This window comes from Geotrypetes seraphini, chromosome 17 (assembly GCF_902459505.1).
Source record: "Geotrypetes seraphini chromosome 17, aGeoSer1.1, whole genome shotgun sequence".
Classification (NCBI taxonomy): domain Eukaryota; kingdom Metazoa; phylum Chordata; class Amphibia; order Gymnophiona; family Dermophiidae; genus Geotrypetes; species Geotrypetes seraphini.
In genome coordinates, this window is record NC_047100.1 from 20,444,223 (window position 1) to 20,462,546 (window position 18,324).

General features: G+C 44.1%; 1 protein-coding gene across 3 annotated transcripts in view; it reads left to right on the forward strand.

The window, feature by feature from the left end:
* PTPRG (protein tyrosine phosphatase receptor type G) overlaps positions 1-18,324 on the forward strand; it is a 720,636-nt gene that overhangs the window by 468,953 nt on the left and 233,359 nt on the right. For all 3 annotated transcript variants that reach the window (XM_033925773.1, XM_033925774.1, XM_033925772.1), the window contains exon 6: positions 3,532-3,598. In XM_033925773.1, the coding sequence (XP_033781664.1) occupies positions 3,532-3,598 (67 nt within the window). The remainder of the gene's footprint in view (positions 1-3,531; positions 3,599-18,324) is intronic.

Here is an 18,324-nt window from a genome sequence, read left to right on the forward strand (position 1 = left end):
CAGTTATATGTGGAGGCTGCTGAAATTCTGCCCCTCATTTTATTCACTTGTATATTTCTAAATTGGCTGTTCCCACTATGTGGTAGAGGCAAATATTGAAATCCCATCAAAGCCTTTAAAAGTATTAAAAAAATAATAATAATTAAGGTATATGTAATAATATCTGTGAAGCAAATTGTCCTCAGCAAGTTTGCAATGATTCACTTGAATTCTCCTTGAAGTTGTTGAACCTGACTCAAGCCTCTGTAGCCCTAGGCTCACCTAGCTTTCTCTAAACATAATTTTTTTTATATCAAAAGACCTTGGCTCTATCTCTTCATTTTTTTTCATAGGTAGTGTGCTTGTCAACCTGTCAGTATTCTATGTTGAGATTCAGGGTCACGTTCATCTGAGCTTCTGCTTTCTTCTTGCTTCTTACAAGTGACAACTTCAGTTCTCCAAATGAGACCTTTACTCATCCTTACCATGGTCTCTTGGGTTTCCTGCATATCTAATAGATTTCTTGTGGAGCACACAACAAATATTTCTCGCCTCAGTACATCCTGCTCAAATTCATTTACTGTATGTTAGTCTTAAATCAGTGAAATGTTTTTTGAGTTTTACTTACCTTTCTTTTAATGGAGGTTGCATTGGCACATTTAGAAAGGCCTAAAATTATTTTGAAGTCATCTGAAAAACATATCCTTCTTAAGTTGTTCTGTTAAGCAGTAATCATTGGAACTATAGAGCTTCAAATCATGTACAAACAGCAAATGCACAATATATCTTTAGAGTTAAAGGCTTGCTTATAGCTCAAAGAGCCAGATTCTATAAGCGCTAGGTGTGGTTATCAATCAAAAAATGGCTCCATTTATAAAATCATACCTGGTAATGCCTAAGCATACTTAGGCATTGCTAGGCATCCTAGACTTAGGTGCCACTCCATTAGGCCAGCTTTTCACTTGCTTAATTTGACGGCCCCTATATCAGACACCTAGGTCAACCTATTCTCCGTCTATGACCACGCCTACTTTTTAACTTAGGCATCGCTAGGCTTCCCTAGGTATTGGATGGCAACTCCATTTAGGCATAACTAGGCATCCTAAGAATTTGGTCTTACTAATCTTAGTTACCAGCTAGACTCTGTATTTCTTGAGCAACTTTCTTTAATAACATGAAATAAAAAATAAACACTCACAATTGATGACACCAAGGCAGTTCAAATTTCACTGAATCCTATTCAAGCTAGGAGTGTGTCCACACCTTGTGGAAATAGCACTGTTCTATAGACTTAGATAATCCAAACTGTGTTAGATGTTAGAAATAAAGGGTTTTAAAAAACCTGGTGTGAGAACAATGCTGAACTAAGGTTCACATGCAGCCATGCATAGGGTTACCATATTTTCTCCAGGAGACCCCAGATATATGACGCCGTCCCATTCCGCATCCAGCCCCCACCCCATTCTGCCCAGCCCCAACCAGTTCCGCCTCCATCCCTGTCCCATTCTGCTCCTCAGCCCCGCCCCACAAAGCCTCCTCTCTTCTTCCAGACAAGCTCCAGTTATCTGTGGAGGGCCTGGAGCATGTGTAACGTCATCCGCACATGTTCAGAGGCCCTCCAGATACATCCAGAGCTTGTCAGGGCTTTCCAAAATCCAGACAAATGCCAGGTTCTGGAAAGTCTGTCCAGGAGCCCAGACATGTCCTCTTTTCCCAGATATCTGGTAATTCTAACCATGTGGTCTCAAATATGGCAAAAAAGTTCTTTCTCACACTGGAGGAGAAGGGCGGGGCTTCAGCTCTGAGGATTCAGCCAGCTGTCTGAGAGAAGCAAAGCCCTCTGGATAATTAAGTCCACAGAACGCATACCTTACTCATACATCTTAATATAAAACACTTAAACTTGTTCTTATATTAAGAAACTGAGCAATTACCCATATAATGGGGGCAGAACGCCACGTCTAAATTTAGGCACTGTTCTCAAGTATAAGCTTTATACCATAAACTACGCCTTACTTTAAGTGCAGTTTATAGAATACTGCTTTTATTGGCACTGATTTTTTTTAGAAACCAAATATAGAATTTACACCAGAGTATAATTTGCCACATATTCATGGTAAGCTTTTGATACAGTCAATCCATGGTTATTTTGTAAATTTTAGGCAATTTATTATCCAAGAGTATCAAAAGATTTCTATAGTCAACTCAGGTTATATTGAGATTTTGACCTGTCTTAAAACTAGCTATGGTCCATATACCACACTGTTTTTGTCCTTCTCTTCTACTGCCATGTTCTAGGCATCAATATTATTGTGCTTTGGGCATTTGTTGCAGTGAACAGCAAATAGATGGGTGAGTGATAATTTACTACTCTGTCGTATTAGAAGGATGTGTTCTTGCTCTTATTAGTGATTGCAGTTGTAAGTCTGGCTGTCTAAGCAATTTTTGCAGTTTGATAGGTCTTGGGAAGATGTTTTTGAGCCAATAAGTAGGAACTCGTCAGGGCCCAGGGATCTTCTAGTTTGAAGCACTTCCTTAATCTGTTTCTAACTCCTTTGTTACTTGGAGCTATTTCATTGTTTTAAAGTTAACCTTTTTTAGAATCTTGTATATAAAAAGTAGGGTTTGACGAATGATCTTCCAAAGCATCCAAAGGGAAATCGATCAATAATGTTATTAAGTAACCACCATAAAAAGCTCTCAGTTTCCACCATGCAAAGACACAGCTCAACACTAGTTAGTGGGATTTCAACAATTCTGGATAAGACTACTATGATGATCATGACTAGAGAATGTCACGGGGACAAATGTTTCCCTGTCCCCATGGGAACTCATTTCCCCACCCCAACCCTGCCCCATTCCTGAAAGCTCTGTCCTTATCTATGCAAGCATCAAACACTTTAAATCATAAGTAGCAGCATTCTAGAGCTGAGATTGTGATGTCATAATGCTGCATTTAACCAATGCCTAAGCTTCGTCCTCATCTGCACAAGCCTCAAACACTATAAAATCCTAAGTAGCAACATTCTAGAGCTCAGATTGTGATGTCATAATGCTGCATTTAACCAATGCCTAAGCTCCGTCCTCATCTGCACAAGCCTCAAACACTTTAAAATCATAAGTGTTTGAGGCTTATGAGGTTAAGACAGAGCTTACAGGAATGGGACAGGGACAGTGACAAAACTTGTGGGGACAGGGACAAAATTTTCCCCATGTCATTCTCTTAATCATGACACCGGCCACGGAAGCCTATAAGAGCATTCTTGATATTTAATTGTGTGCTATTCGAAATACAAAAACAAGACTCCTCCTCTCGTTTTTAGAATATGAAGAAAATATATTTTTCTCTTGATTTTTGCCTACCTTACATCTATTTTTATTTCAATATGTTATAGATTTCTAGCATTTGGTTAGGTGCTGTTGTATACATAAAAACATGAAATAGGCTGCTTGCCAGATAACATATTATTTTCTCTCTTTGGAAGATTAAACTGAATCGCTTCCATTTGATGCCAGAATAGATTTAGCTAATCATGTATTCTTCACTTGTAGGTCAGTCAGAGGAACAATCCAGCCCTGGGTCCTATTATCCATGGGTTGAAAGGTGTCGTACATCATGGTAAGTAACCTACTTCAACTTCCTTCTGCAAAAAATAGTATTATAGCTGGGATGTTGTCCTTAAGGGAATGGGGCACCCTTCTAAGGACGCAGAAAGATGTGCATTCTTCATTCACTGATGTTTAAGGGCATTACAGCTGTTATTTGACCGGTAAAGATCAAACCCATTTGTTACCTGAAAATGGGTTTGAGTTCAAAGCAAGCAATTTGTTTTTTTACGTCTGCGATTTAGAATGCATAAGTTATATATCAAAACAGTCATGTTGCTATATTTACACAGTGCTAGTATTTCACACTGGTTGTTTTTCTGATGTTTAAAAATCCTTCTTGGTGAAGGTTTAGTTTGTTCATAAATAATCTTTTATTTTAATTTAGAGAGTTGCTAATGAAACATGGTTATGCAGAGTGAAAATTAACGGCCTCTTTTGCAAAGCCGCACTAATGGCCCCAAAGCCCATAGAGATTTAAAAGGCTTTGTAAAAGAGGCCGTAAGACTAGCCATAGTGAGTTACACCAGTGGTTCATCTGGCCCAGTACATTACATTACATTAGTGATTTCTATTCCGCCATTATCTTGCGGTTTAAGGTGGATTACATAAGGAGTTATCTGGACATTTCTCGCGATATTATGGAGTGGAGTGGGTTGCTATTGGGGATTGAGATTATTCTTGCTGTGTTAGTTTGTCTTTAAGGATTTCTTGAATAGCAGGGGTTTTATTTCTTTTCTGAAGGTTTTGTAGTCTGGGGTCGTGATCAGTAAATTGGAGAGTTGGTAGTCTAGTTTTGCTGCTTGAGTGGCCACGAGGCCATCGTACATTTTTTTTCATTTGACATTTCGATTAGAGGGTGCATGAATGGAATGTGGGTTCTCCTATGTCTGGTTGTGGTTGTTTGGATTAGTCGGTTGTTTAAGTTGGCTGGACAGTCTCTGTTTATGGTCTTAAATAGTAGACAGTAGAATATGAATAGTATTCTTGCTTCTATTGGGAGCCAGTGTGAATTGAGGTAAGCCGCTGTGATGTGGTTGTGTTTCTTCAGTATACTTTTTTCCACAGTGACCAATCCAGGTCACGAGTACCTGGCAAAAACCTTAATAGTAGCAACAGTCCATGCTTCCAATTTCAGGGCAAGCAGTGGCTTTCCTCATGTCTGTCTCAATAGCAGACTATGGATTTTTCCTCCAGGAACTTCTCCTAACCTTTTTTGAAACCACCTACCTTAACCACTATTACTAAATCTCTGACAACGAGTTCCAGAACTTAACTATTCTCTGAGTGAAAAAAAATATTTCCTTCATCGAGTATCCCCTAGTCTTTGTAATTTTTAATGGAGTAAAAACTCGATCCACTTGTACCCGTTCTACACCACTCAGGATTTTGTAGACCTCATTCATATCTCCCCTCAGCCGTCTCTTTTCCATGCTGAAGAGCCCTAACCTTTTTTAGTTTTTACAAGAAGAGTTCATCCCCTGTATCATCTTGGTCGCTCTTCTTTGAACATTTTCTAATTCTGTTATATCTTTATTACTGCTACTACTATTATTTCTATAGTGCTACCAGACACACACAGCGCACCACACAGAGTCACAAAGAAGAAGACAGACCCTGCTCGAAAGAGCTTACAATCTAAACAGCCAAGACAGACAAACAGGATGTCATGGATACAGTTAAGGGGAATGGTTAATCTGCTGGCTGGGTTGGAGGGCAGAAGGGAGCACAGGACAATCAAGCCATTGTGACATCACTGATGAGATTGTCTCTTATTGGTGAAATGAGGCATTATGACATCACAATCTCAGCTCTGCTTCCCAAAGACAAACAGGATGTCATGGATACAGTTAAGGGGAACGGCTAATCAGCAGTCTGGGTTGGAGGGCAGAGGAGTAGGGTTAAGGATTAAGGCTATATCAAAAAGTTGAGATAAGGTGGTCAGAACTGAACGCAGTATTCAAGGTGAGGTTGCACCATGGAGTGATACAGAGGTATTATACTGAAACAGTTGTCTCGCCCATTAGCATCTTTTCTTTGAATTATGAAAGATAAAATATGCTATAATTACCAGACACTGAAGTGTGCGTGTGATGTAGGGATGGGCTGTCCTGTACAATGACATATCCCATGTTCTTAAAACCTGAAAATGAGCAGAAAAAAAGAAAGAAAATTAATGTTTTTCATCTGCCAATAATAATGTGCACACTGTTCCTGATAGTGTACCATTGTGAGCCATCATGCATTCGCATGCTATTAGGAAAGAAGTGTGCATTCAATGATTTTACTCCGCAGAAAAAAAAAAAAAAGATGGCCATTGTAAACCATAAAAATGATCATTCCCAGAAACAACATGGGAAGTCACATGAAGCAAATTTTTTTCTGTCTGTTTATGCCTAGTGTGATGTGTGTGTGTTTCTTCACATATGCATATTATCCCAGGACAAGCAGGCAGCATATTCTTAACACATGGGTGACGTCACCGACGGAGCCCTCGGTACGGACCTTTTAACTAGAAGTTTCTAGTTGGCCGCACCGCGCGTGCGCGAGTGCCTTCCCGCCCGACGGAGGAGTGCGTGGTCCCCAGTTTCTTCGTTTCCGCGGAGCGAAGAAGACGCGTGTATTTTTTCAACGGCCGTTGAAATCACTTTTTGCCTTCCCGCTCGCGCTTTTGTTATATTTTTTTCTTTCTCTACCTCCGGGTTTCCTTTTTCTTTCAATTACAAAAAAAAAAAAAAAAAAAAAAAAACTTTGATTTTTATTGTTTCTTTCGTTTTTGCCCCGGCGGGGCCTGTTGCCATTATACAGGCCTCGGACTTCGATTTTGCGGAGGCTATCTTCCCCTTCATGCCCCCGCAGGTCGGTTTTAAGAAGTGCCAGCGGTGTGCACGCCCGATCTCCGTTTCTGACCCACACAATTGGTGTTTGCAGTGCCTGGGTCCGGAGCATCGGGCAGATTCCTGCACCCGCTGTGCCACTTTACAAAAACGTACTCTTAAAAACCGAAGAATCCAGCAAACCCTGCTCTTCGGCTCCGAGTCGGCGATGGATTCATCACCCTCAGCGGCGGTACCGCAGAAATCGGCACCGTCCAGCTCGACACCGACCGATCCCGCATCGGCGCCACTGGCGCCAGGTAAGCCGGCTAAGAAGCCTTCCTCTTCCCTCGAGCGCCCTCCAGCTACGGTGACGACACCGTCCATACCGGCATCGCACCGGTCCCGTAAACGCTCCGCCCCGATAACGGTGAGTGCCTCGTCATCGGCCTCCTCATCGCCGGGGCGTGGAGCGGCATCCAAGGAACCGAAGAAAAAGAAAGCGGTTCCGATGCCACCCCTGGATGACCGTATCTCGGCCATCCTACAAACTCAGCTTCAGGAGCAGTTGAAGAAACAGCTTGAACAACTGCTACCCTCTATCCTGGCACCGCTCCTTCCGGTACCAGACCGGCCCGAGCCCCGCACCGAGCCCCCGGTGTCCACTCCTTCGGTACCGGTAAACACCTCGATGCCGATCCTTTCGGCACAACAACTTCCTGATGATCCTGTGGTTCATTCTCGAACCACAGTGGATCCTGCTCGGCACCAGGCGGTACGGCACTCTTCTCGGGACCGAGAACGACGCCGATCGTCCTCCCCTGGTGCCGTTTCGGTGCGCTCTGGTAAATCTTTGTCCAAAACTCACCACACCGCACCCTCCACCCCGGTGTCCCGACACGCACCAGAGGTCAGGGATCCGGATTTATGGGAGGAGACTCCTCTCGGTACCGAGGAGGATCCCTCCTCATCTGATGAGGAACCATCGGCGCCTGATGCCTCCTCTAAACCTGAGCAGTCCTCTTTTTCTAAATTTCTGAGGGAAATGTCTGCTGCTCTGTCACTTCCCCTTGAATCTGACTCCAAAAAGTCCCAAGCCTTTTTAGAAGCCTTAGACTTTGAGCAACCTCCTAAAGAGTTCCTCAAACTTCCCGTACATGACATCTTACGGGAGACATTCTACAAAAATTTGGAAAATCCCCTCACGGTACCGGGAGCTCCCCGTAAACTGGACAACCTTTACCGTGTCATCCCTATTCCAGGATTCGACAAATCTCAATTGCCCCATGAGTCCCTTCTGGTGGAATCCACCTTAAAAAAGACTCAGGGCTCCAGTGTCTATGCCTCTACCCCTCCTGGCAGAGAAGGTAAGACCATGGACAAGTTTGGCAAGAGGCTTTACCAAAATGCCATGCTTGCCAACAGGGCAAACAACTATTCCTTCCATTTTTCCTTTTATCTCAAACACTTGGTCCAACAGCTGTCTGCCCTCCAGAAGTACCTTCCTGAGCGCAAGGTCCCGCTATTCCAGCAGCACATATCTGGCCTTCTCCAAATGCGCAAGTATATGGTCCGCTCGATCTACGACTCCTTCGAGCTCACCTCTCGGGCCTCTGCCATGGCTGTAGCCATGCGTCGCTTGGCCTGGCTCAGAGTCTCCGACCTGGACATCAACCACCAGGACCGCCTGGCCAACGCCCCCTGTCTCGGGGATGAGCTTTTTGGAGAGTCACTGGATTCCACCACCCAGAAACTCTCCGCCCATGAGACTAGGTGGGACACCCTAATCAAGCCGAAAAAGAAGGCTCCGCCTGCTCGACCCTATCGGCCTCAATCATCCTACCAGCGGAGGTTCTCAGCCAGGCCACTCAATCCGCCTCCCCAACAATCTCGGCGACCCCGTCAACAGCAGCACCATGCCCAGGCTCGGTCTCAGGCCACCCAACCCTCCAAGCCTCCTCAGCCTGCTAAACAATCTCAGCCCTTTTGACTCTTCTCTCCAGGGCATAGCCAGTCATCCACCCTCGCTGCCTCTTCCACAGCCTATCGGGGGTCGTCTCACCATTTTCTCAAGCCGTTGGGAAGTCATCACGTCGGACCAGTGGGTCCTCAACATCATCCGCCACGGCTACTCTCTCAACTTCCAGACTCTGCCTCCGGACAACCTTCCCGTAGAGTCTGCTTCAAACTCATCTCAAACCCCCCTCCTCCTGAGGGAGGTTCAATCCCTCCTCCTTCTCAATGCCATCGAAGAAGTACCTCCAGATCAAAGGGGGCAGGGATTCTACTCCCGCTACTTCCTGGTACCCAAAAAGACGGGAGACCTCCGTCCCATTCTCGATCTCAGGGACCTCAACAAGTGTCTGGTCAAGGAGAAGTTCAGAATGCTCTCCCTTGCCACGCTCTATCCTCTTCTTTCTCAACACGACTGGCTATGTTCCCTGGACCTCAAAGAGGCCTACACTCACATCTCCATCAATCAACATTCTCGCCGCTACCTGCGATTCCAGGTACTGCACCACCACTATCAGTACAAGGTGCTACCGTTCGGCCTCGCCTCCTCACCCAGGGTCTTCACCAAGTGCCTTATAGTGGTAGCGGCCTTCCTCAGGTCTCACAACCTCCAGGTGTTCCCCTATTTGGACGATTGGTTGGTGAAAGCACCTACGTCTCCACTTGTGCTACAGGCTACTCATCACACCATCTCTCTCCTCCACCTCCTGGGGTTCGAGATCAACTACCCCAAGTCGCATCTGCTTCCCACCCAGCGACTTCAATTCATTGGAGCAGTTCTGGACACCACGCTAATGAGGGCTTTTCTCCCCTCCGATCGCAAGCAGACCCTGCTCCATCTCTGCCGTCAGGTACTCATGCATCCCTCCATTCCTGCTCGACAGATGATGGTCCTCCTGGGTCACATGGCCTCGACAGTGCATGTCCTTCCTCTGGCTCGTCTCCACCTTCGTACACCTCAGTGGACGCTCGCCAACCAGTGGTCACAGACTACGGATCTTCTTTCTCATCCCATCTCTGTGACATCATCTCTTCAGCAATCTCTCCAATGGTGGTTGAACTCCTCAAATCTTTCCAGGGGTCTACTTTTCCATCTGCCCCCCCACTCTATGATCATCACCACAGATGCGTCCCCCTACGCGTGGGGAGCTCACCTGGGAGATCTACGCACCCAGGGACTTTGGACCCCACAGGAGCGTCGTCATCACATCAATTTCCTGGAACTCAGAGCCATATTCTACGCCCTCAAGGCTTTCCAGCATCTTCTCTGTCCTCAAGTCCTCCTCCTGTGCACAGACAATCAAGTCGCCATGTACTACATAAACAAGCAGGGCGGCACCGGATCTCGCCCCCTTTGTCTGGAGGCTCTGCGCATCTGGACCTGGGCCACGGACCGCAATCTCTTTCTCAGGGCGGTCTATATCCAGGGCGAACAGAACTCTCTGGCCGACAATCTCAGCCGCATCCTTCAACCTCACGAGTGGACGTTGGACCCTCCGACTCTACTCTCCATCTTTGCTCGATGGGGCACTCCGCAGGTGGACCTCTTTGCAGCACCTCACAACCATCAGCTGCCCCAATTCTGTTCCAGACTCTTCTCTCCTCACCGTCTGGCCCCGGATGCATTCCTGCTCGACTGGAGGGATCGGTTCCTCTATGCCTTCCCTCCACTTCCTTTGATGTTGCGGACCTTGTCCAAACTCCGCAAGGACAATGCCACCATGATCCTCATCGCCCCTCGGTGGCCTCGTCAACACTGGTTCTCCCTTCTGCTTCAACTCAGCTCCAGGGAGCCCATTCCTCTTCCTGTGTTTCCTACTCTACTTACACAGCAGAATCAGTCTCTACTACATCCCAACCTGTCTTCCCTCCACCTGACAGCTTGGTTTCTCTCGGGCTGACCTCTCCGGAGAATCTATCTCAACCGGTCCGCCTCATTTTGGACGCCTCCAGGAAACCGGCCACTCTTCAATGTTACCATCAGAAGTGGACCAGATTCTCCTCGTGGTGTCTCCGGCATCATCAAGAACCCACCTCTTTGGCGGTGGAAACTGTCTTGGACTATTTGCTCTCGCTGTCCAACGCTGGCCTCAAAACCACTTCCATCAGAGTCCACCTCAGTGCCATCACTGCGTTTCACGAGCCTATTCTCGGAAAACCCCTCACGGCTCATCCTCTGGTTTCGAGATTTATGAGAGGGCTCTTCAACATCAAACCGCCTCTCAAGCCTCCTCCCGTCGTCTGGGACCTGAATGTGGTTCTCTCTGCCCTTATGAAACCTCCGTTTGAGCCTCTTGCCACAACTTCATTCAGGCTTCTTACCTGGAAGGTGCTTTTCCTAATTGCCATCACCTCTGCCAGGAGGGTTAGCGAACTGCATGCACTGGTTGCCGACCCACCGTTCACTGTTTTTCACCATGACAAGGTTGTTCTGCGTACCCACCCTAAATTCCTTCCCAAGGTGGTCTCAGCTTTTCACCTCAACCAGTCCATTGTGCTTCCCGTCTTCTTCCCTAAGCCTCACTCGCATCCTGGAGAACAGGCGTTGCACACGCTGGATTGTAAGCGTGCCCTTGCTTACTACCTTGATCGTACCAGAGCTCACCGAACATCCCCTCAGCTCTTTTTGTCTTTCGATCCCAACCGTTTGGGCCGTCCTGTCTCCAAACGGACACTTTCAAATTGGCTTGCTGCCTGTATTGCCTTCTGTTATGCTCGGGCCGGTCTCTCACTGGAAGGATCTGTCACGGCCCACAGAGTCCGAGCTATGGCTGCTTCTGTGGCTTTCCTCCGTTCCACGCCCATCGAGGAAATCTGCAAGGCGGCCACTTGGTCCTCAGTTCACACGTTCACTACTCACTACTGTCTGGATGCATTCTCCAGACGGGATGGACACTTCGGCCAATCTGTGTTACAAAATTTATTTTCCTAATGGCCAACCATCCCTCCTCCCTCTTTGTTAGCTTGGAGGTCACCCATGTGTTAAGAATATGCTGCCTGCTTGTCCTGGGATAAAGCACAGTTACTTACCGTAACAGGTGTTATCCAGGGACAGCAGGCAGATATTCTTAAGTCCCACCCACCTCCCCGGGTTGGCTTCTTAGCTGGCTTATCCTAACTGGGGACCACGCACTCCTCCGTCGGGCGGGAAGGCACTCGCGCACGCGCGGTGCGGCCAACTAGAAACTTCTAGTTAAAAGGTCCGTACCGAGGGCTCCGTCGGTGACGTCACCCATGTGTTAAGAATATCTGCCTGCTGTCCCTGGATAACACCTGTTACGGTAAGTAACTGTGCTTTACCAGGCAGGGCCACAGCAAGGTATGTGTGACCAGTGGAGTTGAACAGGCTACAAGAGAGGCAGAGGTGCTAAAACAGCCCCCTCTTCATAGGTATAGACTAGGATTACCAGATGTCCTGGAAAACCCAGACATGTCCTCTTTTTAGAGGACTGTCCTGGTGCCCGGACGGACTTTCCAAAACCCGGCAATCTGTCCGGGCTCTGGAAAGCCCCGACAAGCTCCGGCCGCATCTGGAGGGTTTCTGAGCATGCATGGACGATGTCGCACACATCTGTGCATATTCCAGAAGCGGCTGGAGCTTGTCGGGGAAGAAGAGAGTAGGTTTGTGAGAGAGGAATGGGGCGGGGCTGGAAGCTGAATTGGGAGGGGCTGGGGCAGAACTGGGTGGAGCGGAAGGTGGAATGGGACAGGGCCGAGGTGGAACGGGATCTGGCTGGAGGCAGAACAGGGTGTGGCCATGTGTCTGGGGTTTTACAGCCCGAAATATGGTAACCCTAGTATAGATTTCAGCACAGATTGCCTATCTCTTCCCTCCTGCCCCTTCCCCCAACACACAATGTGGAATCTCCACCTGTCCCTTTCCTACCCCCTCCTTCCCAGAATTCCCTGGTGACAATCAGTGGAAGAATTCAGTTTCTCTACCTCCATCTACTGGTAGGAGGCTGATCTAGCAGGATTTGAGAAAAATAAATTAACATGTATGAATATAGTTTACCTTTTTACGTTCAGTAGTTGCATCCATTGATATCGCCAGTTCTAAATTGCCTCCATAATATATGTAAGACATTAAATTGTAATGCAATGAGGCATTGTTAAACTCACCCAGCTGTTGTTGGCTAGTGCCATCACCAAGTACCCTGCTGAGTTCTTTATCAATTATTCTTCTGTTCTAACTTACTGTCTGTGAGAGAGGCATTTTCAAATGTTCTTTCTGTCAGATATTTATAAGACCCAGCAGGGATCATAGTCCAACAGCTAAAATGCGGCTTTTGAGTACATTAAAACCAATGCTGTCCCCATATGATTTTTGTCTGGTAGTTCAGTGTGTTGTATTGCAGAGGTTGGATTATTGTAATGCACTAGGGGGTCCTTTTACTAAGGCGTGCTAAACGCTAAGGCGTCCATTATACTCTATGGACCCATTAGCGCGTGCCTTAGTAAAAGGACTCCTATATTTGGGTAGATTTTTACAAGTGGTTCAGAATGCTGCAGCGTGTTTAATCTCTGGTGGTAGTAAATTTGATCATTTGACACCTTTACTACAGAAATCGCATTGGCTATCTTTTAAATCTCGAGTAGTGTTTAAGGTGCTGGTACTGATTTTTCAAGCGATTCACCAAGGAAATACCATGGAGAACACGATGCGTTTATCTGTCGATGAGTTACAGCATGAGAGATATGCAGTTACTGCCAGAATTTGATGGCAGGGGTGAAGCTTTGGAATAACGTGGTTGGACAACTGAGAATGAATAATAACTTTTAGAGTTTTAAAAATGTATTTAAAATATCTCTGTATAAGCTTTATAAGTGGTCAAGAAGCAGTAACTGAAGGAATAAAGTGATTAACGGAAATGCTATCTGTATATTTTGTTTTGTTACCTTATGATTATGTTTTTTGTTTTATGTAATCTGCTTAGGTATAAGTGGAAAATATGTTTTTTAAATGAATGAATTAATAGAATAGGAAATGGCAAAAGGCGCATTTTGTGGAGCCAAAACAAACTACATTTTATTTCAGCAAATTCCTTCAGAAGTTCTGTGTATTGTAAGCATGTTTTACAACCTTGCATCCACAGAGTTCTTTATCTGTAATACTTTAGAAAATCACTTTCAGTGAAAATATCTCTAGATATACTGGCTTCAAATCTGCAGAATTTATGACTCCCGTGAGTGGCTGAATAGTGGAGTTATTTGGCTTTTGGCATTCTTTTTCTCATGGTTTAAAAATAAAATCTGCAGGTATGGTTTTTGATTGTTAATCTCTAGATTTATTTCTCTCCATGGCAGATCTCTTTTTTGTTCTTCTAGGAAGTTTTTTTTTGTTTAAATTGAAATCACTGTATCAGAGATATGTCAATAGAGATAAAGGTCAAGGTAGTCGCAAATAACTTATGGCAACTGCCACCTATGCCGTTACTGTGAAGGACACTTAGGCATACACTCAGAATATGTGTAGTCCGACCAAGAGCCAATACCTCATTTTCAACACTTAATAGCCATACACAGTGATGGGACGGTGGGTTCGGCTATAGGAGCTTTGGCTCTTGGTCGGACTACACATATTCTGAGTGTATGCCTAAGTGTCCTTCACAGTAACTGAATCTTTTTCTAAAAATACGTTTGTGACCTTCCTCCTGAGAAGTCTTCTTTCTGTGTTATATATATTTGCTTTGACTTCTCAGCCCTGAAAATTTTGTTTGTTCAATCACCTCACTTATTTTTGACTTAACCGCCACCTATGCGACAGTTTCAGACTATTAGTGGGATGATTTGCTATCACCTCTCCAGTCGTCATGATCTGGATTAGAGCAGCAGTTGCCAATATATCCAGATGTTCACCAACTATAGAATCTGAATATTGACCCAAAAGTGCTTATAGTCGAGGGCAGTGGTTCCCAAATCTTTCCTAGGAGCTCCCCTACCAGTCAGGTTTTCAGGATATCCACAATGAATATTCAAGAGAAATTTGCATGCAATGAAGGCAATGCATGCATATCTTCAATGAATATTCATTGTGAATATCTGGTTGAGGAAACTTCAGGGCAGGTTAGGGAACCACTGGTCTAGGACCAGTATAACTTAATTTTAGATTGCCGCCATGTATACTTTGTAAGAGGCGCATTGAAATTCAAGGAAACCAGCACTGGATATTGTTAGAGAATGTGCTTGGAAACGCATATCACAGTCCTCCAAAGAATTGTCTTCAGGCATTCAGTGACAGTACAGAAATCAAGAAACATTTTCCTCTCTCCTGACTGGAAACCTAAGAACAGGAGACAGCCTTGGACTAAAATAAATAGGATGTTGGATTAATTGTCTGGCTTCAGAATCACTTAATGTTGCAGCTATGTACGCCTGTAAATCTTGTGAAAGTGAAGGATAGGGGTTAAATGGTTCGTATCACACAGACCTTCCTTTAGAAAACATTCTTCATGTATTTAGGAATTCTCTGGTGAAACACACTCCACGATGTAGGCTGCAATAAGGGGATTCTATGAGTATTGTCAAGTTCTAGGTTGAGGTGAGCTAGTCAATGATTGGCAGCTGGGATTGGGGTCTCTTATCCAGCCTTGGTGGATTACTGGGGCATGGGGATTTATGGTTATTGATATAGGGAATGATGAGTGTCACACATGTGCAGTGTTTTACTTTTTCTTAGGGCAGATCAATCAGGTTGATCCTGGGATCGGGTGATCTACTCATGGTGTTTGTGTCTTCTCATCCAGTGGGTCTCAGGGGGAGAATTTTCCTTTTATTGTTTTATTTTTGTTATTACCAAATAAGAAAAACAAAACCTTGTTATGTGAAAACCAGGACTATGTTGGGTCCTGTAATAAACTTTATGTTATGTTTTATCCTGGGATCGGGTGATCTACTCATGGTGTTTGTGTCTTCTCATCCAGTGGGTCTCAGGGGGAGAATTTTCCTTTTATTGTTTTATTTTTGTTATTACCAAATAAGAAAAACAAAACCTTGTTATGTGAAAACCATGGCCTATGTTGGGTCCTGTAATAAACTTTAGATGCCAACCCATCCTTGGAAGCCCATTGTACTCTTTTTACTTGTTATATCTTGTATATCAAAATGGATTCATATGACAGCCAGACCACGGTATTCAAAACTAAAGAATAATACAAAGGTCATATAGGGGAAACATGTTCTTGTGATGCAAAATACCATGAGTTTGAACCAATGAGTTATAATTTTTCATAAAATTTATAAGGAAATTATTATTATTATTATTTTTTTTAATTCTTTATTTGTTTTCAATCTTACATCAAGTGCACAAACAATAAACCAATGCAATTAAACACATCACTTGACAATCTTTCTGACTTATTTTACAATACATAAAATTACCACCCTCCCCTCCCATCATCCCTCTATTATTTCCCCAATAAGAAAAATGTAAAATATACCTCCCCCTCCCCCCCAATCATTAGACGGTGTATATTACAATAGAAAATGGTGTTTACTCATTACAATAAGAAGTTAATGGCTCCCAAATTTTATTAAATTTCTTATAGCTTCCTTGTTGTATAGCTCTTGCTCTTTCCATTTTATATATGTGACATAATGAGTTCCACCAGAAATTGTAATTGAGTCTACTGTAATTTTTCCAATTACTTGTGATATGCTGAATGGCGATTCCTGTCATTATCAATAAAAGTTTATTGTTATGTGATGATATTTGGCTCTTTTTCCTCATAGACATACCAAATAGTACAGTATCATAAGATAATGCCACATGCTTTTCCAATAAACAATTTACTTGATCCCAAATTGAGTTCCAAAAGGCTAAGATAAAGGGACAATAAAACAAAAGATGATCTAAAGTCCCTACTTCAAGATTACAGTGCCAACATCTTATTAGACTTTGAACTATTTAACTTTTGTAGTCTAACTGGGGTCCAAAACGCTCTATGCCGAAGAAAAAACCAAGTTTGTCTCATAGATGCAGACACTGTACATCTCATCCTCCAAGACCAAATTTGTGGCCATTGAGATGCTGAAATTTGATGCTTAATCTCAATGCTCCAAATATCTCTAAGACCATTTTTGGGTTTCTTTTTAACATATTCACTTATAATTTTATACCACTGTGCGGCCTGGTGTCCCAGAAAGTCTGCCTGAAAGATTTTAAATTTAATTGGATTTTCTTGATTATAATGAGGCTAGCTCAGGGTCGTACATTAACATTATTATTATGTATATGTGTTTATTCATTGCCATTGTTTGAATCTGAATATTATATTACCCACTTAGAAGAGGTATAATGTTTGGAAACAGAGAAAGAAACTAACTTCCCAGGAGCCAACTTAGCCAATTCCACCAGGTTGTTGGTACCCCAGTATCATTGGTCTTGCGTGTTCAAGCAGCTATCAGATGCCATGAGGTTACAAATACAACTCACCATGGTCCGCTTTCAGTTTTACTTGTGGGGAAGGGCAGCTCTCCTTGTACTATCTACCCTCAGCTTACCTACATTCATTGGAACTGTCAGCCTTTCATGTAGCATGCTTTTCTCATCTAAAATGACCTTCTCTGCAGTTGTGGAGGGTATACAATCTCATTGAAACTTTGGTGGAGCTGTTTGAGCCAGCAAATAACAATGAGATGTTGATGTAAAACTCAGGCAATCACCACTGATATGAATGGCTTAATTAAGTTCTGAGTCAGTGAGATGTGTGTGTCCGCTTCATTCCCAAGACAGCTGCATAATATCCCAATAATAGGACAGAGATTTGTAAAACAGTAGTATCTACCCCTGTAGTAGACTTTTTTTTCTCCCTGTGGTATTTGTGTCTGTCCTGCAATCTAGGGACAATGGTGTGGATATCTTTAGTTTCACATAGATTGGGGATATCTGAAGATTGCAGCCTGCTTTCATATACTTTAATGTACTCACTGTTAATATGGCCCAGGTGCTCTACGCCCCTCCTATGGGGGTGTCTTAGGTGCCGGGGCCAGTCAGGCCCTAGGCCCCTCCCCAGTGCATCCCACAATGCACTGGGAAGGGGCAGACATTCCATTCAGAGGATGCAGCAGGCCTGCTGGCTGGCCAGGGGGGAGAACCCAGCCGACCAGCCAACTTTGCATGTTAGAGATGGGGACTGGGGGAGTTAGAGGGGGGGACCAGGGTCCGCGGGGGAGTGTGGAGGGGGAGGTCTGGGGTGCTGTCCGGTCGGGGGTTTTATGGGGGGATGTTTGCCATCCTTAAGACACATTCCCAACCACAAAATTGCCCAAATCCCAAATGTCCAAAACAAGACCTTCTAGGGAAAGGAAGGGCCAGTCCTTTGCTTAAAAGCAGGATTCTGTAACCGGCATCTGTCAAAAACACCGGTTACAGAATCCTGTAGAGAGAAAAAAAAGGCAATTTTAATTATTTTGTGCAATATGGTATAGCAAGGTGTTTTTACCAGAGGCTTATTCATAGGGAATAGTGTAATGGCATTATTTTACAATATGGCAATGTGGTATTTTTTTATATTGTATGTTTATATGATCATTTGTATGAATATATATTTTAATATATATGTGCTTTGTAATCCGCTTTGTACAAAGCGGACTATAAATAAAGACCACAGATAAGTTGTCAGTTTATAGTTTATTTATATCCCACCTTTCTCAAGGTGGGTCACATCAAAATACAAACCAAGTAAAAGTCACATACGTAGTTACAATCTCAACCATCATAAAACATGACAATAATAACAGGCCACCAGCGTCTCCCCTAAACACATACTCATTCAGGTCCCATATTTCATCCTACAGAAAAGATGATTTTTAAAAATAAAAGATTTAAAGAATAGTACAGATTTACCAGTCAAGGGAATTCCTAAAGATTGTGCATGAAACTACGTGAATATCAGAAAGGAGGTGGGTT